Source organism: Solea senegalensis, linkage group LG7, assembly GCF_019176455.1.
Source record: "Solea senegalensis isolate Sse05_10M linkage group LG7, IFAPA_SoseM_1, whole genome shotgun sequence".
Taxonomy (NCBI): Eukaryota; Metazoa; Chordata; class Actinopteri; order Pleuronectiformes; family Soleidae; genus Solea; species Solea senegalensis.
This window is the reverse complement of record NC_058027.1, coordinates 7,391,838-7,419,503: the sequence shown is the minus strand read 5'-3', so window position 1 is coordinate 7,419,503 and position 27,666 is coordinate 7,391,838. Positions and strand designations below refer to the sequence as shown.

General features: G+C 40.3%; 1 protein-coding gene across 1 annotated transcript; it reads left to right on the top strand.

Annotated features, from left to right (window-relative positions):
* The first annotated feature begins 970 nt into the window (after window positions 1–970).
* psmd14 (proteasome 26S subunit, non-ATPase 14) lies at window positions 971–6,795 on the top strand. The gene is made up of 11 exons (XM_044031231.1): window positions 971–1,091; window positions 2,219–2,274; window positions 2,664–2,735; window positions 2,827–2,946; window positions 3,555–3,625; window positions 3,904–4,054; window positions 4,182–4,289; window positions 5,282–5,356; window positions 5,457–5,582; window positions 5,785–5,847; window positions 5,980–6,795. The coding sequence occupies exons 2-11, from the start codon at window positions 2,227–2,229 to the stop codon at window positions 6,076–6,078; spliced, it is 933 nt and encodes a 310-aa protein (XP_043887166.1). The 5' UTR covers window positions 971–1,091; window positions 2,219–2,226; the 3' UTR covers window positions 6,079–6,795.
* The last annotated feature ends 20,871 nt before the right edge of the window (window positions 6,796–27,666 follow it).

Below are 27,666 nucleotides of genomic sequence, written 5' to 3'. Positions count from 1 at the left end.
GAGTCGAACATAAACACGTTAAGTGAAAGAATGTGGGACTATAAAACTATAAAACTACTTTTGACGACGTTGTTATTGTTCTTAATAATTGGATCGTCCATAAATACATCCATGTTTTGTTTTTGTTTTTTTTACAAAAATGCTTTATTGAAGTATAGAATAACAAAATAAAATCATTCACGAAAACAGCTTATACTTGTGAACATAACAAAAAATAAAGAGCACCGGGGGAGTATTTTACAAGGAAAATACAACATTTTAATACAAATCTTATAAAGTTTACAAAGGTTATATGTTTTGACAGTTTGAAGAGACATATACAATACAATATAGTTATACAATACAGTTCCAAAAAAAATGTTTTTTTGCTTCAAACTGAAATTGTGAATATAAAAGTTGGTTAGTATAATAGATAAATGAATCAAATAGACTCCAAAGTCTTTTTGTAAATTGGCAGGACCAAAAAAAAGAACCAGCGTTTCTCGAGCTTATCCATGCAGCTTACATCAATGTCTATTTTAAGTTTTCGCACCAAACACTTCCCCAACGCACATTTTCAGTAAAGGTGTATTTACAATGTCTTGTAGAAAATGTTCTTATTTAAAAGTTCTTATAATACACCCATATCTGGGTCAGTCGTGACGTAATGGAAGCGACGGAAGCTGTTTTTTCTTCACATTATATTCTTCTTCTCATAATAATTTCCGGCAGTCTGAAAGGTGCGATGCTGCCCTCCACAGTTTAAAGTTATTAACCAGCAGTTCGAGGAAAAAGAAGGACTTTGATCTGCGATGAGGAACTTTGTACAGTACATTACACCTCTCATTATACAGCCTAATTAATATTATCAATATGATTATTATTGTTGAAAGAAGATATTGAAAAACGGCGAGAACTGTGATAAAGAACTGTGACTGTTGAGACAGCTTCGAACTGTGGGGGCAGCATTACACCTCTTAATGTACAGCCTGCCGGAAATTATCATTAGAAGAAGAAGACATCCCTGGCTGATTCATTGTTGTCAGTCAATTTAACGCCGCTTCACACAGAAAAACACACTTTTCGGGACGCCGGATAGTTTTGAAAAACAGGTACGTGGCGTCAGGTGTTTTAGATAGGCAACAGGTTTCGTTAAACTGCGGTGAGACGGAACCAATGCTAGTAAAAGTCGCCTCTGTGGTGCAAGATGACACAGGCTAAATTAGCACGAGTAAGCTAACAGCACGCTAACACTGCTTTCTCTGACAGTTGATATTAACTCATTGAATCGAGTGAGTTAGTGTCAATCGGTTATTGATAAGTTAATCTTCTGTTATTATATTGCAGCTAAACACATACATTGTCATTTGTATAAATTGTTAAGAACAAAATCTGGATATTTATGCTGAATTGAAGCTAACTAGCAGTTTGGTTGCTAATTTCACTTCAATTAAAGATTCCCTATGACCCTTCACTGTCACAATAATATGTCATCTTTGAATGTTTGGCTCTAAAAGAGACGCAACTTAATACGGTTGTTAAAACAATTGTACGACAAGAGATGCATTGTATGCTAATCTAACTTTAAATAAGCCTTCAAAAAGTACAGTGTTAAGTTTGTATCAAAAATAGTTGACTCATCTGCACATAATATCCTTTTTTAAACTAGATTATTTCGATTATCTATTATCTATCTCGTTTACTTCAGTACTCATAGGATAAATATTGTATCAAAACAACCATGCTTCATAGTAAATGTATCTGCATCACTAACTACATGTACCGTTCATACAGTGATTTATGCATTCATTGCAGTAAAAATAGGTAAATCACTGTACAATAGTACAGATATAAATAGTAGTATATAACTTAGTTTCATGCAAATAGTGTAATATCTTATAGAAAAACAGCAGAAAGGACAAATCCTCTACATAGCTGCTCCAATTCCCGCAATGTTGGTACAGATCAAGATGCATTTGACCGGTTAAAAATGTATTGTTAATAACAAGGAACAACAAGAATGGTGGGAAAGTGCAATTTTTGAAAACCAATACAACTCAAGAGCCAAATCTACAGGTACATATCTACTGAGATTATTTATTATCCTAAAGAGATGTGATAGTTCTGGAAGTGTGTGTCAAGATTACAGTATTCAATAAATATGTCTGATACCTTCTGGTTGCTGATCAGCTGTATAGTTTATAGATGGGCTGATGGTTTACTTTTGTCTTTTTAACAGATACTGAAATGGATCGGCTTCTGAGGCTTGGAGGTGGAATGCCGGGGCTTGGTCAGGTAAGATATGCTCTAACCTTATCATACATAAAATAAAACCACCTGTTTTTAGCTTTTACTAAATGACTGCCAACATTTTTGCTAAGATTACAACCAACTGCACACGCCTGTGCTTTCATTTTGCTTTATTTATTTATTTTTAATTTACAGAATTGCAGGTTTGAGACAAACCCGCAACTCAGTAACTTTTGTTGATATGCAGTCTCACATTTTGATCTTATGGTTTAGCGCAGTCACAGAGTTTGAAAGATTTAAAGGTACAACTCAACCCAGTAAATTATATGTGTATAAATTCTACGCAACACTTGGATTGTAGCGTTTGATCTGAGAAACTACTGTGTTTTAAAGGCCTGAACGACCTGTAAATAAAGTCTGTTTTGACTTCTCAGGGCCCCCCAACAGATGCACCTGCTGTGGACACAGCAGAGCAGGTGTACATCTCTTCTTTGGCCCTGCTCAAGGTAATTACTTTTTATCTGCAATCACAAAATGTTTCTATTTATGTTCATTTTTGCTTATTTAATGACTCCTTTGTGACTGCTTGTTCATTAGATGTTGAAGCATGGGCGTGCAGGTGTACCAATGGAAGTCATGGGACTGATGCTGGGAGAGTTTGTTGATGATTACACAGTGCGAGTGATTGATGTGTTTGCCATGCCTCAGTCAGGAACGGTATGTATCCTCCCTAATGTCAGCAATTTGAACACGAAAATGAGTTTAGGTGAATCCACTGAAGTTTAAATACTTTACTTTGTGAAAATGATGACGTTATAGTCCCATCTCTCTTGTGCTTGCATTTATCTTTGTGTTCGCCACCTTCCTCTTATGTCTGGAGATTATTTGGTCTGTTCGCTTTATTATAACTTTTATTTTCTTTCCTTAGTCGCCCTGACTTTCTTTAATTCGTCTCGGTTTGTGTGATTGTGTTAATTAATGTATACTTGATCGAATAAAGCTTTGTTGACAATAAAGTTTGTACATGGTGCGCATGTTCAACATCTTCTACTCCAGTTTTGGTGTATTTTAGTTGCACTGCTACAGCACCATGTACAGGCCTGGTATATCTACAGTATTAAGAAGCAGCTCTAGAAAATACCTGATCCATATGTCTCATGTAACATGCTGTACTGCATTAGGCTTTGCTAATGATACGTTGTTGGATAATACATTATTTGTACATATGTGTGTTTGTGTGTAGGATGATATGTTTATGTTTACGTCTGTTCTGTTAAAGTTGGACTTTGCTACATGTCCTAACATAATGATTCTGATCCTCACAGGGTGTGAGTGTTGAAGCAGTGGATCCTGTGTTCCAGGCCAAGATGTTGGACATGCTGAAGCAGACCGGCAGGTAAAACTGACGCCGCTCTCAGATTTGCATTTAATATTGATACATTTTCAGAAATTGTTTGAAAATATGCCTCTTAAGTCTCTCCCTTGACATTTAATGCAAAATTCAGACTGTGCCCACATTTCAAGTGTCCTTACTGAAAATACTGCAGTAAAATCTCTCATGAGTGGATGTCCTGCTTCCTGTGTGCTTAATGCAGGGGGCGTCTCTCATACATTGCAATACATTTTTTTTATCACAACAAATAACATGAACCACATTTGTGGTTTCCTCATCAGACCAGAGATGGTGGTTGGGTGGTACCACAGTCACCCTGGCTTTGGCTGTTGGTTGTCCGGCGTTGACATCAATACGCAACAGAGCTTCGAGGCCCTGTCAGAGCGAGCCGTCGCAGTGGTGGTGGATCCCATCCAGAGTGTCAAAGGAAAGGTAAAGATGTTCGGGCGCTGCTGCTGAAGCCTGTAAATCAGTAACCCTTATTTTAGATACACTACACAATATTAATGATTAATTGTGACACAGTCATGTTTAGTAAACTTGTATGTTCTGTTGTTAGGTTGTTATCGATGCCTTCAGATTGATCAACGCCAACATGATGGTTTTGGGTCATGAACCAAGACAAACCACGTCCAACCTGGGGCATTTGAACAAGCCCTCAATCCAGGTAACACATTGTACATGGCACTACAGCTGAGCAATATGGCTTTTACATAATATATGGATATTTTTAGTCTATATCCTGATATATGGGATAAATGGGGGTTATTAAGCTGCACACAGGTTGTTTCTCTGGACTCATCAAAAGTTTTCTTTTGAGATGTTTGTGCTTTTCAGAGAATGATAGTGACTAAGAGTAAATATTCTCTAAATTAAAATGGCTACTGTTTTTACATGATCTTAAAATAGGCTTTCATTCAGGTAATACCTGGTTTATTTCTTTGGCTTTTTAATGCTAAAAGAAGGATATTTTCGTTTTGACCATATTTACTACAAATGCGGTCTCCCATAACACACGATTTGGCCTAAAATTAAACAAATGTTATAAAGTGACTTTGTAAAAATAATCTTGTCAATTCCATTTATGTTTTAATAAATATATATAATATTTAGTGTATTTCAGAATTTCACAAATGTATTCACTGGAGATGGCTGTGAGGTAATATAGGAGGACACTGCTCTAGTTTGCCGACAAATACGAGGAGTTTTGTTAAATGTTTGTTGTTTGAAATGAGATGATAACTGGATTTATTCTGTTTTTCTAAGCTGTTGGTGAATATTATAAGGTACAAATTGATGATGTGCACATCAGCAATTGCTGCAATGATAATCTTGATACTTCAACACTGGGTGGCAGCAGAGGTCAATTTAAATGGTGCAGGTCCAATTCCCTGATTCTCAAAGTTTAATAAAGCAGCTTTTGTAGTAAAGTCTGTGTCGTCTGTATTCAAAACAACTGTGTAATGTAATATGGGTTGTGTTGTGGTCTCTGTATAGGATGATTTATAGGATATATCCAGCTATTGTCTCTGTCTTCTCCTCTCACATATTCAAACATAAATGATCAAAAGTTGTTGAACATTAACACTTGTGTTTAAAGTGATGGTCATTCTCAGGTCAGAGTAAAGATTAACTAAGTGTTTCTTTTGGTTTTTTTAGGCTCTGATTCATGGACTTAACAGACATTACTATTCCATCACCATCAATTACAGGAAAAACGAGCTTGAGCAAAAGGTTTGATGATTCTCTATTCATATTTCACTCACTGTAACATATAATACATGTTTTTGTTTTTACTGGAAAAAATAACAACATGTCTTTTGCTGTTGTGCAGATGCTGCTGAACCTGCATAAGAAGAGCTGGATGGAAGGGCTCACCCTGCAGGACTACAGTGAGCACTGCAAGCTCAATGAGACAATTGTCAAAGAAATGCTGGAGCTGACAAAGAACTACAATAAGGTGTGTTTGATGGATCTCATATATGATGAATAATCAGTATGAGTGTTTTTTTTTTAGTCTTTAAAACAAGCTCTTAAAAGTGAATCATTTCATTAAAACCTTTTAAAGTTGTGTGGCCCAGACAAAGTGTCCCCACAGAGAGACACACACGCACACGACATTGTGCTTTGAGATGTTGACACTGTTGTGTTTTTAAACTCAGGCGGTTGAAGAAGAAGATAAGATGACCCCAGAGCAGCTGGCAATCAAGAATGTTGGAAAACAGGTAAAAAACAGCAACCAAAAAACTGTCAGGTTGCACCGACACTACATCGAAATAGAAATTTAATGTAAAATTGAATTGAGCCAGGTTACTTTGTGATTAATCCCAACGTCCCTATCTTTTGTTTCTGTTCAGGATCCCAAGAGGCACTTGGAGGAGCACGTGGATGTTCTAATGACATCTAACATTGTCCAGTGCCTAGCAGCCATGTTGGATACTGTCGTTTTCCAGTGATGATTCCAGTTAAAAAACAAAAACAAAGGATGTATCATTTAGGTTCAGTGTCTCTACATGCTACATACTTTGCACCTGTAATGTTCAGTAAACCGACATCATGACGTTAGAGGTGAGCAAATGAGCCGCGAGCACGACGTAAGAGGAGTTTCATTCTAAATAATTTCCACACAAATGCACCGAGTGCAGCTTTAGTTATTTTTTACTTTCACAAAGACGTTATAAACCCCCGGTGTTTGGTCTGAACAAAAGACGCTGAGTAATTGTCTGGATGCACAAAGACGTGTATCATCTGTTACTAAAAAAAGAAGCATTTACAGATTGTTGACAATAAAACTGTCTGAATTCTCATTCAGATTTCTTGTTCTGAGCCTTAATACGAAAAAGTTTATCACAGGGAGAGGAAAAGCAGCTCAATAATGGGTTTGCAGGATCTCAGCCAGAGAAGCAGCTTGTGTTGCAGTGACTCCAGTGAGCATATGGTCTTTCTCCTCTCTCGAGTATACACTAACTTGACGCAGAGTTATGACCGATGAGGCCTTCTGCCATTATATTGACGTCGGGAGGCTTCAGGTTACATCATTTCTGTTCCTGCCTGAAATCCCTGCAAACAACTCGGCATGTGAGGCTGTGATATGAAATGAAACACCTTCCTCTGGTGATTTGGGGGAGTGTGATTCCTTCATAGGTTATAAAGAATGATGACCTCAAACTGAACTCTTGCTGTAAAGAATTTATTGAGCTAACCCAGCCATTACTAAAGAATTTAAACTTTTAAAAATCTACAGCCCACCATATCTTTAATTATATGACTTCATAAACACTCAGAAAATAACGTTTCAATTTACATATTTGATGTTTTGATGGGTTCATTTAACTGAAAATAAATCTAGGAAAGTGATTGCTGTAAATACGCTATGTTTACTTTATACCTACTTGTTGAGTTTGATCAACTAAAGAGTTTGTAAAGCTTTACAACTTGACTAGTTTTCAACTACATTTGTGGTACAAAACATGGTACTCTTAACAGTACACTTAACAGTCTGCAAAGCAGCTTTTTAAAAATGAATTCTTAATATTGTATCATCATTTCAAGCTCAGAAATAATAAAAAAAAGATTTCTTGCTGCCCATGTGCAATACCTTTACTGTGCACCAGGGGGGCATGACCCACACTTTCGGAATCACTAACCTGATCCAGCTAATTTAAGACTTTATCAGAAGGATCCAACAATAAAATCAAGTGTTTTTATAGCTAAAGTGGAAGAAATCAGAGAAACGCCCTTTAAAATACAGTTTTTGTCATGAAAAATACTCATTGTCAAACCAGTGTTAATGAATAATACTGTGTGTAGATTACAGGTAGAGTTTCCAGCTTTAAAACACTGTCTAATGTCTAATTATATTTTTTATATTTGTACCCATTTTTGTTACACACAGTAGTGAACACACAAACTGGGTGCAGGAGAAATGGGCAAAACATCTGCTACCCGGGAGCAGTGGGGTTATGTACCTTGCACCTGAGCCCTGGGATAAGAACTGACAAAGAACAAGCGTTGATTGTATAAGGCAGCCATATTTTCAATGAAAACCATTGATGCTCATACTAAAACAAAAACTTCAACTGTCCCTTTAAGTGTCTTTCCTTGTATGTGCATTGTTGTTACTTCCCCAAAGTTCCTAAAAGCTAAAAGAAGGCATTACAAAATGCATAAAATGTACCCAAACATATGAGAATAATCAGAAATTATAATTATTCGTCGTTGTATTCATACGATCCATGAAACTCCTTTTATAATCCTTTTATTGCAGTTATTTCAAAGATATCCCATTCTCATACCACGTTAAACCACTTCCAACAGGCAGATAAACTCAGTGGGGGCGGCTGTAAACAAGCTTTAATAGCTTTAATTAAAGCCGGTGTTGCTTGGTGTGGCTGAAGTGGACAGATCACTCCCATGAGGCTGCAGCCAAGTACACAACAGTCTGTCCTGGATCCTCAGCACTCTCACAGACCAGTGTTGCACATACGTAAACAATAGCAACACAAAAATGCATATGAATCAACTTTCTTGTTTTTGTGTATGCGAACCGCTTTAAATTCTTTATTGTTGAATCACTGAGTTATAAAATAAGACGAGAAGACGACGAGTGTTTAAACCCCCAGAATCATTTGCTTTAGAACTATAAAGTTCCAGTTCATTACTGACCTTTAGACTCAGGTTTTGAGGAAACCAAATTCCACTTCATGGCCCATTTATTAGCTTTTATGCAGTTTTTTTATCCTGTGAATGATGGGATGTTTGTTGTCAGTCCAGCACATTTTGTACAGACTGAAATATCTTGTGTAGATCTGCTGGTTGAGGCCAATCAGGAAGTGAGAACACACTGTTTATCCACCAGGGGGCCACTCTGCAAAAAAGAGTTCAGTTTAACCCTCAAAATGTCCATCTGACTTTCTTTTGTTTATTTTAACCATAAAAGGACCAGAAAATGTCCTGTAACTAAGTGTTTTTGCCCATTTTTCCAGAACAATATCCAATATCTGGTGGTTATTTTCAATTTACTGCATGTTAAAATACTGTTTTAACTATTTAAAATGAAGAACAACAAAAAGGTTTATTTGGAAATACACTGCAGGTATATCTAAACAACAGATTTTGCGTGTTAAATTTGAAATTTGAACAGTATATAACATAATTACAATAACTACAATAACAATAGAAAGTGAAATTACCATAATAACCACATGATGGCTTTGACGTGCAACTACTTTTTTCCATTACCACAAACTGTGGCGTAACTACGGTAATTAAAAGAACTTCTATGGGCAAAAAAGGAGCTTTAACTTCTCACTTGAATTGTAATGTCTGTCAACAGTTTCCTGAGCACTTTATAGTCTCAGTCAATAAGATTTAGCTCATTTTCAATAGAACCTGATGTCAATTTTGTAAATCTATGTTCCCAATTAGCTCAAGATGAGTGGACACCAGTGTGATTGACAGCTGGGATCGTCCAATGGGAGCCTGGTTGTGGGAGACATCTGTGAATTTCCATTTCAAAAAGCTCAAAATGCAACTTGTTGTCATTCCAAAATCATTCTAATTAGACACTTAAGTTAAGGTTAGGGAAAATACATCTAACACTGCTCATTTATGGGAAAATTAGCCTAATTTTCACTTGATTTATAATGTCAGTAAACATTTCCCGAGGACCTGGAACAGTGGTTAGCACTGATGCTTAGCAGGTGCTGGGTTTGCATCCTGGTCTGGGACCTGTCTCTGTGGAGTTTGCATGTTGTTGCATGCAAATTGTGGGTGTATAATGACAAAAAGAACATTTCTGTTCCTAATGTACTTAGTAACTGTAATATTATCACTGTTTTGTAAACATAATCCCTTGTTACTGGGTGTGCGATATGGCCAAACAATAATACCTCAATATTATGCATAATATGCAAACTCCATGCAGAAAGGTCCTTGTTCAAAACTCGGGTCTTTTAGCTGCAAAGGCAAGAATGCTAAACACTCCACCAACCGTGTGGCCCAAAATTTTGATTTTAATTGCTTAAATTGATTTAAATGAAATGTTTCTGGAAAACTACCTTCATTTTCTTTCAACTTTCAAGTAAAAAATTTAAAGACTTGAACTGAATAACTGAACTAGAAACATTGAACTCTGGGTAAACATTCAGATGCTCTGCTTTATTGAGGTAAATTGCGCTGTGTGTATAATAGCGAGAGGTCATGTGATCATGTCGGCGCACTAGTGGTCATGTGACACTGTATCCTGCTCACATTCTGCTGCTCCTCCACCCAAACTGTACTTCACCTCTCCTCACTGCCTATTAAAGACAGCTGTGTTCTATCACTATAGAGTCTTCACTCCCCTCCAGTAAACCCTGCCCCGCACGTTCTACCTGCAACGATCCTTGTTCTCTAAACACTAGCTATGAAATAAACAGGGAAGCTCATACCCACAGTGTTTTCTGGCAAATACTGGAATATATATATATATATATATATATATATATATATACAGTGTACATGAATGAAAAATGGTGCCTGCTACGGTCATAAATAAACGGCAGAGATGGTAAAGCAGTCATTCCGCCTCCGGCATGCCAGTGCAACCACATGTTACCTCAGGAATATTTGTGGTGCGACTGAATTTGTTCCATAAAAGAGATTTACTGGAGCAGAATATTTTATATGGTTTTAATTCATCAGAAAACGTGGGAATATAACGAGTGCATGTGTTTGTGTTTAATATAAACAATGTTCGGGGAGGTCGGGGTCACGAAGCCGCGGAAAGTTGTTTGTTTCCTCAGTGATGGGGGAGGAGTGGGAGAGCGGGTCGTCTTTCAACTGGGAAGTTGGTGGTTTGATTCCTGGCCCCGTTGGTCGTCATGCCGACGTGTCCCTGGGCAAGAAACGTATCCCTGAGTTTACGTGTGTGGCAGAAAAAATCTGAAGTATGAGGCAGCTTTAAGTGATCGTCAACGTCATGTAAATACAGACGGTTTTCCATTTGAATGAATTAATATTCTACACGAGCAAATTGTGGATATAAAACAGCCGACTTTCCCTTTTGCCTTTTGACTTTACACTTTATTTGTGAGATTAACACAGACAATCATCAGTCATCTTAACTGATGACCTGAAAATACATCAGATTTCGCTTTACTTGACTACAGTACCAGACGGATGTGGTTTGGAAATTATTATTGTTGTTGTTGTTCTTGTTCTTCTTCTTAATAATAATAATAATAATAATAATAATAATAACAATAATAATGATAAAATAATCATAATAATAACAATAATAATAATAATAATAATAATAACAATAATAATAATACTATTAATAATAATAATAATAATAATAATAATAACAATAAAAGTTTTGTTATTATTTATCTATTGAAACTGAAGGAATTCTTCTTATTAATATTTTTCTCTCAAGTTAATCATGTTTTTGAGGGCCTGGTGAAAATTGACGTCAAAAGTCAAAGTAATTCGTTGAAACAGTGTGGGGGAAATTGGTGTCCGAAAATTAAAATTCAGCTTTCACTTTTTGTCGTGTTTTCGCGTAAAGTTGGTCCACATGTCAATCACGTCCAAAAAGTCAATGACGACTTTGCCGTATGTCCTTCAGGAAGGCCGCCATCTTAAACTGAATGGCCATTTTTGGCCATTTTTAATAATATTATTATATTAAAAGTGATGAAAAACTGCAAGCTTTTGGTTATAATTATAAATATATAAACCCCCCCCCCTTGTATCACAGAGAGAAGGAGAACAGGGAGAGAATTCTCCTGCTGTTTCCATCATGCGCCTGTCACTCCTGATATCAACACTGTCAAAAGAAATGCATACGATATTTAGCACTCTGCTTGTTGCTCCAGGGTTTCAGTGCTGCGTATATCATTTTCTAAACAGCCGCTTTTGGGCTAATGCATACAAAAAGTTTCATTTTCAACAGCCTACTCAATCATTCTGTGCTGGTGCCAGGCTGGAACAGTCTTCCTCATTCCTTCTCCTCTGCACAAGCATAATTATGTGTAACATTAGGCCCTTTTCCTGACCAGACTGTTCGCTGTTATGGCCTTATAAGACAGGGTGACCTGCTATGACCCATTTCTTGACAACATGATTCACGGCACTGTCGTACGTGTGTTTTGTTTTCCAGACTGAGTCAGACTGAGTAGAGCCAACAAGACAAACGTCGCGAGATGAGCCGATACCATGCTTAGTATCGGTCGGATGCTGGTCTCAATCACTGGCTCGGCTATAAGAAAGATGAGAATTTAAACTGTTTATCTCATGCTTCACTATGCACAGACTATAAACATGTAACAGCATTTTAGCTGAGTCATGATGTGGAGTGTTTATTCCATTGGATGATAAGAAGAATATTTGTGACACAGGAGAATTGTGTCTTTAAAATTGCATGGAATGGCTGTAGATTTGTAATACTGTACCTAAGCAGAAATGTGAACCAACGCTGGAATTTAAAACATGTGAAATGACTGTATTGGACCGTTATATATCAAAAAAGTGACATTTGTTGACAAGGAAAAATTCTGTGAATCAATCTCAGGGTCTCATGAGTGAAGGAACAATGTAGCGTGAGATTGGCATGAGCAGTAGCGGTCCTTGGCTTGAATGACGTCCCTTCTTGGTTTGGTTTCATCCACTTCATGTGAGCAGTGAGGGCCCCAGCATCCAGCCTTGTGGTGCCCCCCAGCAACTTCTACAACTGCTGCATCACCGCGTGGTACAGCAGCACTACTGCTATGGACCGCGTGCGCTTACAGAGATGCTGAGCAGTGGGGCCCCAGCATCCAGCCTTGTGGTGCCCCCCAGCAACTTCTACAACTGCTGCATCACCGCGTGGTACAGCAGCACTACTGCTATGGACCGCGTGCGCTTACAGAGAGTGCTGAAGACTGCCGGGGAAGATCATCAGAACTCCACAGAGTCCACAGAAGAGCTCCCTCATGCTCAGAGACCCCCAACATGGACTGTTCACACTTCTGCCCTCAGAACGGAGGTACAGGAGTGTGAAATGTATAACCTCCAGCCTCAAGAACTCCTTCTTTTCCACTGCCACCAGCCTCCTAAACAGCAGAGTTAGAATTATGGACCCGTACTCTAATTTTGCACTTTGAGGTTCTTTTGCACATCTACTTCGGTTGGCACAGTTTGCACAAGGATAAAGCAGCAGATAGTGAATGAGAGATAGGTGAGTGTAATGACTGTGTGGAACGCTATTTGTTGATCAGTCAGTCAGTCAGTCAGTCATCATCTACCAATTTATCCTCCACCAGAGGGTCCCGGGGGTGCTGTGCCAATCTCATCGGGCGATAGGCGGGGTACACCCTGGATAGTTCGCCATTCCATCGCAGGGCCACACACAGATAGAGACAAACAACCATTCACTCTCACACTCACTCCTATGGTCAATTTAGAGTGTCCAATTCACCTAATTCCCACATTGCATGTTTACGGACTGTGGGAGGAAGCCGGAGAACCCGGAGAGAACCCACGCACACACGGGGAGAACATGCAAACTCCATGCAGAAAGGCCCTTGTTCCAACCGGGGATCGAACATGGGTCTCACCCCCAGGCGAGTGCTAACCACTACACCACCGTGTGGCCCCTATTTATTGATCAGCTCTTTGAAAATTTAAATCCCTTGTTTTTGTCTATTCATTATTCAAACCCTGTTGTTTGCAGAATTAAGTGGGAGTGATTCGATGAGGAACTATTTGTCCTCCGTGCTGTCAGTCGGAAAACTGCTGATTGCTGGGAAAAGGAAACACTGACTAAGACCCCGTTTGTTTTCAGGCATGTGCAAAAGAGCTCGGGGTGTGCAGCGGAAGGCCACTGGCCAGAAATCAAACCTGTGGCCATGCAGAGGATCGAGCCACCAGTCAATTCTTTATAATCACGTGAAGTCATTTCTCCTCATGTTATGCAACATGCAGCCATATGCTTCCAATCCACAGGAGAAAGTAGAGAGCAAATATAAGCACAAGAATTTACCAGAAACTCTTATCTAAATACAGATAAATGAATCGGGGCATAGACCCCCGCACCCCTCCCCTCTATCTCACTGTGTTTGTTTAAAAGTAGATTTGGAGACATTGGATTGTCAGATGATAGGAAGGGAGGACATAATTGTGAGCGAGTACACAACGACTATCCGGTGCAGCCCATGCACAACATGTCATTTAAGTTCATGGGATGACTCATCGCTTAATGTTTTGTATTCTGGTGCCACATTTTTTTGGAGAGCAGAAAACAATTTAAACCCTAATTGAGTTCCTCTTTGCATTTCATATGTGGGTGTGTTTGTTCCAGGTTGTACTCATGTTGTGGGGACCGACATCTGTTCACACAGTCACATTATGGGGAAATTGTCATCAAATCAAGTCCTCATAATGTCATTTATTACATTCTAAAGTGAAGACATGTTGTGTGGTTAGGGTTAGGCCAGTATTAGTTATGGAAATGAACGTAAATGTAATCTAAATGTCGTCTGAAGTCATGGAAACCAGACCTTGTCAGGACCAAAACCTGGTCCTAAAGAGGCAGAAATTATATTCTGAGAAACTGTTTAAGTTTAGGTCTAAGGTTATGGTTAATGCTAGAGTGTCCTCAGCAGAATAGCTGCACTCTGTGTGTGTGTGTGTTTTGTGGGTTTCCAGTATTGTTGTGTTTCTCGGTCTCGCATCCTGTGCTTCAAAGGCTGCGGTAGTTTTAACGGCCGTGAATGTGCCGCCGATGTTGTGATGTTACCGGTTGCCTGGGACTACATTTCCACTCTTGCCCGATGATGTCACTGTCCACAGAGTTTCCGCCACAGCAAAGGGGTCTGCACTTCACAGATGAAGTGTGTGTGTGTGTGTGTGGGGGCGTGTGCGTCTGTGACTGCGTTTGCACAGGGGAGAGGGTCAGCACCACAAAACAGAGGCGGTATTTTCATGGGTCTGGTCAGTGTGGGACTCGTCGTCTGGGTCTGGTTTCAGTCAATAAGGAACTCTGTAACACACACACACACACACAGGGAAATATGCAATTTTCTAGTAAAAGTCCATTGTGTAAGAATTAGCGACATCTGACGATGAGACTGCAAACTGCAACTGACAATCACCTCTACATTTCCAAAGCTATTTTCTATGTTCTCCTTCTTCTTTGTTGGCTTATGCATCTGATTAAGAGCAGAACTTTAAATCTTTCTGGTCGCTTTTTCAACCTTTTGAGTGTAGTGTCATAAAGACTTCAGGAGGAACTCTGGGTCAGCGGCCCTGGTCTCGCAAGGTTGGTTTTCCACTCACAGACAGTAGGGGGCAGTGGAGACAGACTCCAATCTCCCCGCTACAAGACATTTAACCATCACAATGACTCCGAAGCTGTTAAATTAGTAATAAATCCTAAATAGGTCCGCTTTTAAGCCATTCATGCAAAATGCAGATTGTGGTTGGTTTAGTTTGTGTTTATTGTAGACACACAAACAGCATCAAATACAGAATAAAATGATTGAGAAGAGGTAAAGAATCCGCAGGTTTATAATGGACTTAACATCTCTTTAAAATAAACAAAGTAACACAAATTAGGGAAACTATAGTCGCAAAGAAATAACACAATATAATGAAATAAATAGCAAAAAACAAACCAACACGTCTTACACAGTATATGCCCATAAAACTCCTAAATGTTACACATAGGAGCTTTAAAAATGGGTTACATGCTGACTCTTACTAAGGTTTGGTAAGTGAGGAGATATGAATATTGTATAGCGCACGGGTAATAAAAATAATTACATAACTGACTTTAAGAATGCTCACTTATAGTGAGACACCCCTCTGTTTTTATCGTTGCATTACTGCTTTATTTTCAGAGGAAAGGCGATTATTTTCAAAAGAGTTTGGCAAGGAGTGTTAAAACAATAAAAGCACATGCTACACATAATGCTGGATAAGAATCATAACACTTTGAGAAGGCTGTATGTGCTTAGTTTGACACTAACGGCGACAAAAGGAGCTGCATATTGTCAAAGACGGTTCTACAGCTTTTCCACATCCTTATGATGAGATATGTGTTGTGCAACAGTGATGTAAGAAGTACTTTATCAGTAACTACAGCTAACTTTAACATTTAAATAGGATCATACCAATTATTAGCATTAAATACACAGTATTTAAAGAAGACTTTAAAAGCAAAGTATAACGTTTTTCTCTTTTCCTCTGACATTTTCTATTCTTTATTCTATACAACAATTTTTGTAATTTTTTTTTTATCATTCCGAGCCTATTTTCCCCTTATTTTACAGTTAGATAATTATTTTGTTAATCAAAGTTATAGAACTCCGAATGCATGTGACAGTTTGCTTAAATCACCATGTATGTGTGGCCCTTTAATAAAAATGATGACACCGAACCCTGGAGCCCTCCTAAAAGTTGCACACTAGACCTAAATATAAAAACTGACTTTCACGCATCTAACTTCCTATTTTCACATTTGTCGTACGTAAGAAACCTCTAGACTTCTCCTTTGGCTCTGAGACACTCACTTTTGACCCAAACATCTCCACAACAAATATAATAACCCCCCCTCCGTTTGGAAAAGCAGAACTCGTATTTAGATTTCATTTCTGCAATGCGTAGGTCAAGCTTAGTTCGAGCTGATATGCTGTATCTGCATAAATATCAGGGCTAAAGTTTGTTCTAGGCAGGTATTGTGTGCTGGTTAATCACTGATTTGCTACTTCCTTTACCTGTGTGTGCACTTCACAGCCTCCAGAGAGCCGGATGATGAGCTAGGCCAGCAATCGGCCAGCAATTTGATTTTGCTTTGCAGACATGCCTGGCAAGTTTGCTGTTTTAGCCAACGACGGTCTCTGAAAAAAGGGAACAAATCATTAATGGGTGGCGATGACAACAGAAAATCAGCTTTTGAAAACATCCAACACAGCAGCCAACGAAGATAGATAGTCATCGCTCCTAGAAAAGTACAACAAGCTTGTTTGTTGACCGGTTTTATGTCGATCTGCATGTCATGTGGATGGTTTTAGGTCTATCCAATAGCGTACAACTGAGAACAGTACCTTTGCTTGGTAGGCGGGGTGTGGTTTTCTGCGGCAGTCCCATGTGGATTTTGCGAGTCAATTCTATTTGCTTGTACATTATACACTGTAAATAAAAACAGTATTAAAGCATTTCCCTTTTGCAGGAAATGCCACTGTTCCAGACCCACACGCTAACACTTATCAGTCCATGCGACGTGTGAACACCTGAAAATATTCCAGCGTTGCACCTTTAAACAATTGACTGGCTTGTGGTGCATGTGATGTCATGTGCTGGATTCCTGCAGGGTATGATGCGCTGTGTAATTACAGGACATAAAAAATGGAGAGAGAGAGAGAGAGAGAGATCAAACACACACATGCATGCCCATAAACACTGCGATGATGTCATGCTTATTTCATGCCCCGGGATGAGATCGTTCACCCTGCAATGACAGTCTGTGTTTTGTCTGACAAAAGTCGGCCAAAGTGAATGTGAGGCGCGGGGGGGGGGCCAGCTTTTTGGATTTTTGTAGCCTCGCTCTCCTTGATTTTAGCATTTTCTCGTCACAAACCAGACATTTCATTTACCGGCACAGCTCAGTGACGATAGAGAAAGTTACACACCAACATATTGTGGCTTCATTCCACGGCCGTTTTGATTTCGGGGAGTATGAGGATGTTTTTGACAGGCTTGTAACTCTGTAAGTCTCATACAACAGTGTTGTGCCTGTTTTAAAGCTTTGGGAATATCCTTTCCGTACATTCTTGATGTTTTCTCCATGCACTTCTAAGTAATCTGCTGGGAAATCATTTAATACGGTTTACCAGTGTGCCTGTGAGTCATTCTCCCACAGATTGGGGTTTTTTGTGCGTGCATGTGTGTGTGTGTGTGTGTGTGCTGCACTGCATTACATGTAAGTCATAGAGTCTGAGGTATTGTTAGAGCCATAATCAAATGAGCCCCGGGGTTTCATTTTACGGTAAGTTTGCTTCATTCCGCTGTCCATCTGGGAAGTCATAGGTATCCTCCACTGTTGGAAGTCACATTCAAGCAGCAAATACTCTGAAGTGATGTGGTCATGCTGTTTGGTTTTCTGTGGCACATTCAGTAAAACATTCTGGCACTTCCCTCAGAAAACAGCACTGTAGTCTCACATTGGGCCAATTGGAGAGACGTTTCAGACCAAAAAAGGTAGTAGAGAGAAGTGCGGGGGATGAATAAATGTGAAAAAATGAAAAGAAATTATACATGACAAGGTGGAATGATATCCATATTAACTTATTCTTTGATGCTGCTGCTGTGTAGTAACCAGCTCCAATTCCCCTTTGCCTTAAAACGTTTTAACTTGTTTTTACTATTAATACAAAAAGAGATTAATTGATCATTTGACATCAACGTCTAAACAACTCATTGAGGCTTAAACGTGTAGAAAGTGAAAGTAAATATTGTAAAAATGTAGTTTTCTATTATTTTTGTTAACAAATTGCTAATATTACCACAATATAACATGTCTATATACCACAGGTGTATAGCAGAGTCGTACCAACGGGGTTGGTAATCTACCTAAGACCTGAGAGGACAACTGATACAGTCCCACAATCCGGTTTATATGGGTGTCCAGTAATGGTATGTGCTGGTCTAGGCACAAATCTTCAGTTTATGGTCAGTAATTGAAATTATACATCTGGAAGTAGGAAGTAGATACAAAAATCCGTGTATCTATTTCCTCTCTCTGGTCAAACAGCGGCTACTGCATTCAAATTTTGCAATTTATTTGTCCATGCTTGCATCACTGGTGCGCTCTTATATTACCCTCTTGTCCAACCAGTACAAAGTGTACTGTCCCAGACTCCTCCCCCTTTCATAAATGCCAGAGGTGATGCTTCATTGCCTTTCTCTTTTCATTGTTGGAAGTGCGGTGTGAGTGACTGAGATACTGGTCTCACTGAACACCTCAGATTTCACTACCGGACCACTTGCCCCACTCAGCTCTCAACCCACTTCTTGGCATTTTTAACCACAGTCCTACAAGACACAAATTTACTTTACTTTTTAAAATATGACAAACCACCATGTCCCAATTCACAATATAAACTGTGAAAAGAGTATTTCTTATTTTTGTGACTGTGCTGAAATATGAGCATGCTCCCTCGTGTGGTTTTAAAGTAAAAGTAGCAGTGCCTTTATGTTGTCCGCCATCTTGGCATGCCATGTCAGGTTTGGTGAGTTTGCTCAGAGTTTGACTTGGAAATTCTGAGTTCCGACTACAAATGGAACACACCATGGGCCACACGGCAGGATTGGGGTGGAGTGGCTCAGTGGTTAAGACCCTACCTTGTGTACCAAAGACATCATGGTCGTAAGTTCGATTCCACCCCTGGCTAATTGTACTTGATTCCATTGTAAGTCGCTTTGGATAAAAGCGTCTGCTAAATGACATGTAATGTCATGTAATGATAGTGGCGAGCCCTTTTGCCTTGCTGCAAAAAGACCAAGTCTGCCTGAGGGCCGTTCTGCATGTTCTCCCTGTGTGTGCATGGGTTTTCTCTGGGTTCTCTGGCTTCCTCCCATAGTCCAAAAGCATGCAGAGGTTAATTGGACGCTCTAGAGTGACTGCAGGTGTGAAAGCAACTGCAGGTGTGAAAGCAACTGCAAGCGACCTGTCCAGTGTGTATGTACCCCTCCTTTTGCCCTATGTCAGTTGGGACTGGCTCCAGTGGCCTACGCCCCCCTCATCTCGACAATAAAGTCGTAAATTAATGAATGAAAACAAGTCATAAAGGGCTTGAAAAAAATCAGCAGAATTATTTGGGCACCCAATTTGGGCACCCAATTTGGGCACCCAAAAAAATTCTCTGGGAATGAATGGCCTCCCCTTGTCTTCTACTTCTACTTATCACAATCACAAGCTTTCCCTCTCATGAACTGTCCAATAGTTGCAGTCAGGCAGTTAAGAATATATTATTATAAAAGAAAGGCTAATTATCCAGTGTTCTTGTCTGCTGACAGGTTTTTGATATCAACGCCCATTTGTCTTCATAGGAGAGATCAAACTTTACAGCCTCAACATCATCACCATCCTACCAATGCTAAAGAAATGCCATTATAGCCCTCCTGTTAGCCACCACGAGCATCATTGTCTGGGTGCGAACTGTGACCCATCGTTCACTCAGCAGACTGCAGCCCTCCCTCCACAGTGGCAGCCTCTGAATCAAACCTCCCCATCCCTGCCGTGCACATCACAGCACGGCCAATCATTTCTCGTAGATGTGTCAAAGCAGGATCCTAACATGAGTGTGTCTGCCAGATCAGAGCCAGAGAGTAAAGATTCTGCTATGGTCTTCTTAACATTTGAGCGAAATCCTTTGGTGACCTCCTGCAACACACAAATATGTGGCAGCGGCTGAGAACAAACATCCCTGTCACTTGCTGGCTGTGTTTGTTGAGGTGTCTGTGTATTTATGTGCATGGGCATATTTGTGGAGATGTCTGACTCTGTGTGTGTTGAAGGGGCCGTGCTGGTCTGCACACGAGCACTTTCCTTTTTCCTGTTTTCTTTCAGTCAATCATGAATTTCTACTAAGCAATAAAGTGAAGAGAATCAGTGGGTCTTGTAACGCATTTCCCAAAACTGTCTGACTTCACCTGGGATGGATCAGGTGGGCCCTGTCCTCTGTACAGGCCCAGGTGAGCTGGCAAATCCATGTCATCAGCTGTAGACGGGAAGGAATGAGTAATGTTGCTGCCTGCAGCAAGGTACACAATTAGGGATATTTCTCTTGTGGAAAATGCCTATAGGCTCAGTTGCAGAAAATATTTAGGGGGGTAGCAGGAATTGCACGTATGTTAATGTGTTACAAAGTGGGTGATTTTTGAGAAAGGTTTGCAGCTTTGGCAGGAAAAATTTTGGTTTTTATTGGCAAAAAAAAAAGAAGAGAAAAGTAAACTTGGCTTGTGAGTCGAGTCCCTGCCAGTTCAAAGGATGGGGTACCCCTGGGCAACTCCCCTGGGTTCTCCTGGTGCTGGTCCCAAACCCAGATAAATGCGGAACAGCACTCGGCGTAAAAATCTGCCAAATCAAATATGGGGACCATTCCTTATATTAAATGTAGACAGTATGTTTAGATGATAGTATAGATATCGCTGTATATAAAAAAACTCATGTTGAGTTCTGCCTCCCTTCTGAACAGGAAGCCACCAGGGGGCAACTTCAGTAAAATTTTTACAGTTTTTACAGTACTCTCAATCACAAGTCTTCATTCGTAGGATTCCCATTTAGAGGAAAATAGATGATAAAGTGCTGCATTTATGAGATGAGAATAAAGAACTACAACTCTTTGTGTATGAAGATTACTATTAGAGGAAGAAAAAGTGTGATTGACTACTAGTTCACAGGTGAGGTCATGAATCTGAAGTCTTCAAAACGGGAGATGGTATTTCTCAGGGTGAGATCACAACCGGCTGTTATTGTGACAGTCTGACTTCAGTCAGAACATGTAAACATGTACGTCTGGTTGAAATTGCACTAACATAAATTTCCAAATGTCCCAGCTAATGAGACTGGGGGACAAATTACCGTTGCATTTAATCAGACCCAGATTAAACGCTTTGCGTATTTTCCACAGTTCCCGATTCTGGACTGCGACCCAGAAATAAAACAAGAAGCTGTTTCACAGGAGAGGACAACAGTGAGAAAAACATAGCAACATGCAGACCAGTACAAGTACAGACATCAAGTTTATGCTCTGCCAGCTTAAATAAATACATATTTTAAAGTTCTGGGAGAGTAGAAAGATTTGGAATAGCACTTGATATGCTAACAACTAGCCAGCTAAACTGGAAACCACGTAATGCAAACAAGCGTCTTGCCATGTAGCATAGGTGGAAGACACTTCTTTCAATTCCTTGCTAGTGCTTGTATACTAGGACAGTCTAATAGTCTAATTATACACAGAAGCTTGTTTTATTTGTGCATGGAAACAAACTGTGTGTCTGGATAACCTGGGCTGAGTTGGAAAAGATATTTAGGGACGTAGACTTGCACAAGGCTCCGACAAAACACTCCTGCTTTGGCAGGGAAAAGGTTTTGTTTTTAGTCCTTACATGTGCGAACTGGCAAAAAGAGAGGAAAAAAAAAAATAGACGTCTCATAAACCTTTATTCTGCTTCACATGAGGTCACTGCTCTGAAAGTCTGCTTTATGTTGCTTATGTCGTCAGGCAGGAGAACTCTAATATAACCCTTCTCTGAGATCCTGTTATTGAACAATCGCCGCTATTGCTATCCAAAAAAAAGAGCCTATTGTGTAATAAAATAAAAATGGTAAAAGAAAGCATAATGGAAAATGCACAGCTGAGAGTACTGAAGCTATGATGCGGAGCCAGATTGGCTCAACATTCTGGGCACAACAACTTTTACTGCACAATTTACTGGAATTAATTAATCCAGTGGACCGTATGTTGTGTTTTCCTGTTTATGTCTATTTTTTTGTGGCATTCATTTGAGATCTTTTGGAAACTTTTACTTTTTCTCGATGGCCAGTAAAAGGTGTGGCCTCCAGGAGCTCGACCAGGAGGGATGACCAGGCAGGCGGATTGTGGTGACGGGATGCACGTCGCAGACACACACCAAAAGTATGAGTAACAAGGTTGTCAAGGGTCAGCTCAGAATGATTCTCTACCTCAGTGCCTTTGGAGCTTCCCCAAGGTGTTTTGGAAATGTGCCCTGTCTGTGTGAAGATTATCACCCCTCCAGTGGCAGCTTAATCAGAAATTCATTAACGAGAAGAGCCGTAGACGCAGTTTTATAAGACAATCAGTCATAGTCGCCGTGACAGCAGGAAAAGTCCCAGACGTTTTCACGTGGGGACCAAATTCTGTGCGTGTCTGTGAAGCTCTTTTTGCATCGCTAACAAAGTAGCTCGTTTTTCGTTCCAGTGAGTAAACAAGTTGCAGACTGGATTCCTCTACTTCTCCCATTTGACTTTTTAAAACCATGTTATGTGAGTACATGAGCGTGTGTGTGTGTGTGTGTGTGTTTGAGGGCAAAAGTTAAAGAAAGTCTCACACCACAGCAGAGAAAGAAAAACACACGTTACCCCCTTAAGGTCACACTTATTTACGCCTCATGTCATGGTGTGAAAACCCAGACGAGGTTTCCAAATCCCTGACTTCAGACGGAGAGCCACAAGCGATTGCTGTCCAGGAAATGGACGTACAGCTATGCTGTCAGGTTTAAATTGTGGAGTTATAAACCGTGTCTGAGCCGAGGTCACACAGATGTCTGCAGAGGTGGCGGCCGTCGGTCAGCACGCACATCGCTTTGCAATGACAGTGCTTGTCTCGGATCAGGGTGGAAAAAAAGCTCAAAAAGGTGGAGGAAGTTCTTAATATTCCAGCAACATACAAACAACCTCCAGAGAAAATCAAGATTTGGCCATGAACTGCTTTTAGATATATATTAGCACTGAAATCTCATACTACTACTACTTACTACCAAAATAACCAGTCCCAACCATTCTTTGGCACCCTTCCCTGGGCTTCCAGAGTAAATTCTCATACAAAGCTTGACGTTTTGTAAATCGAGCTGAAAATAAGTGCTGTTGGATGTCCTCCTTTGTTGTCTGTTGTGTCGCATTTGATGTTGTAGTTTGTACCAAACTGAAACACAGCATTAAAGTGGTTCCGGATATTATCTGAAACCACTGTTGCCAGCTTCCAGTCACTGGGGGAGCCACATCTGGCATACTCCTAATGCCATGTCCCAAGGTCGAATAAATGGGGAGGGCATCCAGTGTAAAACCTTTACCAAATCAAATATGCGGATCACTGAGGACAATTTCTCATGGACGTTGGTGAGAACAGAAGAGGACACAAGGGACAGGGCAAGATGGAGGCAGATCATCTGCTGTGACGACCCCCAAACGGAGACGTTGCAAAAAGAGGAAGTCAGAGAGAGTGAGTAGAAGCACAGCTGGAAAAGAACGTGGATAATTCACAGCAAACAACTGTCCTCCCTGCATCAAACCAGGTGCCACCCCATGCTGAATGTTTCAGACGTTCTACTGCTGATGGTGCTGCGTTTATGGTATGTGAATGGCAAAGGCTGGAGTCCAGACCCAGTTCATTTTCCAGAGTGTATGCCTTAAATCCTTTTTAACAAGCCAGAGAAGCATATACTGCTCAAGCAGTACTCTCTGAACAGAAAAGAAGAAATACATTTTTTCACCCAATACAGCTAATTATTTTCGGCTCAAAATTCACTGCATATGACCTGCCTGAAGGCCCTGGTGTACTTGCGCACACATGGCGCGATATACGCCAGAGTGCGCGACGAATTGCGGGGTGTCAGCCAATTCGAGGGTTGCCAGGTCGAGGCTCGGATGACTATCCTTTGTTTTTCTTTTGAAATCCTGCATTTGGACTTACCAAACGAGGCAGAGAGTAGAACAGTAGCTACTGTATCCCCTTGAGATAAAAATGCAGATTTTCTCAATGGACCTTGGTACGGCAGAGTGAGCTGTCTAACGACAAGATAGGGACGTTATCCTATTCTTCAGATAAGCAGACTTTATTTGGTTATCCTTTTGTTTAGTGGCTAAAATCGTGCTTTTCTTTGTGTTAAACGTGAGCATTTGCAGGCCTGAAGGATAAACTTGATTTGCTTACGAACAAACGTCAACAGCTGATTTGCATGTCTGATCACTCTGCTCCCTCTGCGCTCCTCACCCATGCCGTGAGCTCATCTCCAGGGTGTGAGAGCGCCTCGCTTGACTCAGCGCGTAATTCCGTCGATGAAGCACCGCCATCAGCACTCGTCCGCCTCCGTCCTTCGCTTGTCAAGTCAAACCCCCGCTGTCACTCCTCAGCAGACCACACCCAACCCGGTTTCCACGGCGACCCTGTATTGTAGCACGCTGTTGTGGAATCTTTTGAGACATGAGTGTTCGTCTCAGTGACCTCTAGCCTTTGTCGTCAGCCGAGAAGCAGATGCTCTTCACATCCTGTGCAGAGAATTCAGACTGATTCAGACCTGACAAGCAGTGCTGACTGAGAATGCTGACAACCTCAAATTATCTTGCTCAACCGTTCTCCCTGTGGCAGTCTGCAGAAAGAACATTAATACATGTTTATTGGCGTCTTCTTATCAAGCCAGTGTTGCTTGTTCAATTGTTTTCATGTCATCGTTTTATATATCTTCTGTATTTTCACATTACTGCATTGAACCTTGTAAAGCACTTTGTAAGTGCTATAATGTGTATGATTATTGTCATTATTGTAATAGCAGGGAGATGGAGTGGAGCATAAGTGGAACAGCCAGACATGGGTGTGACGGTCATGGTGTTCATCCTGCTCTCTGCTCTTTCCCCACTTTTCTAACTCCGTTCTTCCAACTGTCTTTTCACCTATTACCTCACACATTCCCCAGTCTCCCACTCCCTGCCCCAGTTATTTCATCCAGCTGTGGCCATCTGGCGGCTCTCGCTCTCCAAACTGCCTATCCAACGTTTGGTGAAGCCAGGGTGGAGTAACACAAATTAAAAACAAGCATGTGTGTGTGTGTGTGTGTGTGTGAAACCTGGTACACATTGCACTACACGACAACATCTTTTTATAAACTGATTAAAGAGTTTAAAAGATTAAAGCCGCTTACTGGTTTCCCTGCTGCCATAAATATCTGGAGAACTTAAGTCACATTAAGTCACATTAAGTCAACCCTAACATAAGGTTAGGGTTAAGATTAAAAAACATAGGGGGTGAGGACATTTTGGGAACGTGAGGACATTTTGGCTGGTCCTCACCAGTGAAAAGGGCTTTTTGAAGGTTAAGAATAGGTTTTAGGGTTAAGTTTAGAATTGGGTTTAAGTTAGGGTTAGGCAACATGTTTATAAAAAGACAGTTTGCCTAACCCTAACCTAAACCGGACCAGGACCAGCCAAAATGTCCTCACGTTCCCAAAATGTCCTCACTCGCTATAGTTTTTAACCTTAACCCTAAACCCAGAACCCAAACACTTTAAATGTGGGGCTCAAACAAAAATGTCCCCACAAGGTCAACATGTCCTCACAAAGATGGGTTTGCTCATGTTTTGGACCTCACATAATTAATCGGTTCCTCAGAAATATGATTATGGCTCATTTAAAAGGTTTAAAAGGCTTATGTAGAAACGTGGTGGCACAAAATGGTGGCCAGGCCCTTTGCCTTAAATCAGGGGTGTCAAACTCATTTTTGTTCAGGGGCCACATACAGCACAATTTGATCTCAAGGGGGCTGGACCAGTAAAAATAGTAAAATAATTGCATAATAACCTATGAACAACAAGAACTCTTTTGTTTTTTCTCCTTTGTTTTACATTTAATGAAGGATAATTTTACAAAACATGAAATTTCTTGAGAAATATAAGTGCAATTGCAACAATATCATGCCTAAATTTACTATTTACACAGCATACTGGATCTATAAAGGCACAAACATTTAGTCACGGGTCTCTGGAGCATTTGACATTACGTTTAGATCAGTGTGAAATTTTAACAAATTCATCCTGTGGGCCGGATTGGACCCTCTGGCGGGCCGGTTCTGGCCCCCGGGCCGTATGTTTGACACCCCTGCCTTGAATATACATACGAAAGGCTGATTCTAAGGCTACAAAAACCAAATAACAAACAATTTAAATTGAATATACACTTATACAAACTTACTTATGTTTGATATATTCACTTTCTTCACGTTCTCAACTTCTTTCACGTTACTGTATCAATTTTTACAGGTAAGTTATATATTATCAAACTCTGAGAAAACAAATACTGCATATATCCAGATGCGATTGAAATTATTCAGCTCCAAATTTATTGCATACCATGATACAACGTGCAGAGTAAACATCGCGTTCTCCTTGCAGATCTGTCAAATCTGTGTAACTCGCTGCAGTAATGTCATTTCCAGGTCTCACATCAGGATGTTCAGGTTTCACTATTCTGAGCTTCCAAATACAAATCACTTCGAGTAAAACGGGAGTTGCTATTTTTGAAAGAAAAAGAAAGAAAGAAAACAGATAAGGTGAATAACCGTGATTGAAGCCAGGCTCTCTCACGGAGGCTTCGACAGAGACGGCTCGTAAATCTGACCGTGAGAGCTAACAGGCCAGGAAATTAAGTCATAGAAGTGAGAACACAATTCTAGTGGGGAACCCAGCGTCTCCTTTGTTCGCAGATCTGCAGTCGTTGTTGTACAGCAGTTCCTTCACTGAACTGCATGAGCGAAAGTCTCAGGAAACATCTGCGTGTACAGATGTTGCACTGTTACAAAAATAATAGTGATCCGTGCAGTGTTGTGATCCTCCACACTCTGGTGCCTCTGAATGGAAACTCTGTGGATGTGTTTTTTCCACACGGCACATGTTGGTGACTCAGTTGCACTCACTTTAAAAAACAACAACATTTTTTCGGTGCTGTGTTCGTCCTCTGTTTCTGTTCCCGAAAACTGTCTGCTCACTGTTCGCTGTCAGGCACGACTCATTCCTAGAGTCCTGTGACAGGAATTACTGAACCACAGTCTCTCCCTCTCTCCCTCTCTCTCTCTCCCTCACTCTCTCACAGTAGCTGCTTTCCAAAACCAGACCCATGAGTAAGTTCTGTGCGAGCAGCGACTTCTCCTCTGTGGTACTTTGTTTATACTCCCCCTTTTTTTTCATGTCCACAGAGAAATTAAGTTTGTATAAATTAACGCCACGTTTTGCTTTGTGGGCACTTACCACCAGCTTGTATAGTTCGAGTCACTTTAACAAGCCAATAAAATGGTTATAAATAGTGCCAAAAATACAAGGTAAAGTGTATAAATTGTACCTGCACTTGTCGGTTAAATGCAAAAGTGCAGCCAACAAAAACTGCGTGTTTTTCTTGCACTTTTACAACATATTTCCTGCTTTATCGCACCATTAGACAATGGAAAATGAAGTTTGTAAAGTGTTAACGCTCCTGCACCAAAGACACATGAGATGAGACATGAGGTCACTTT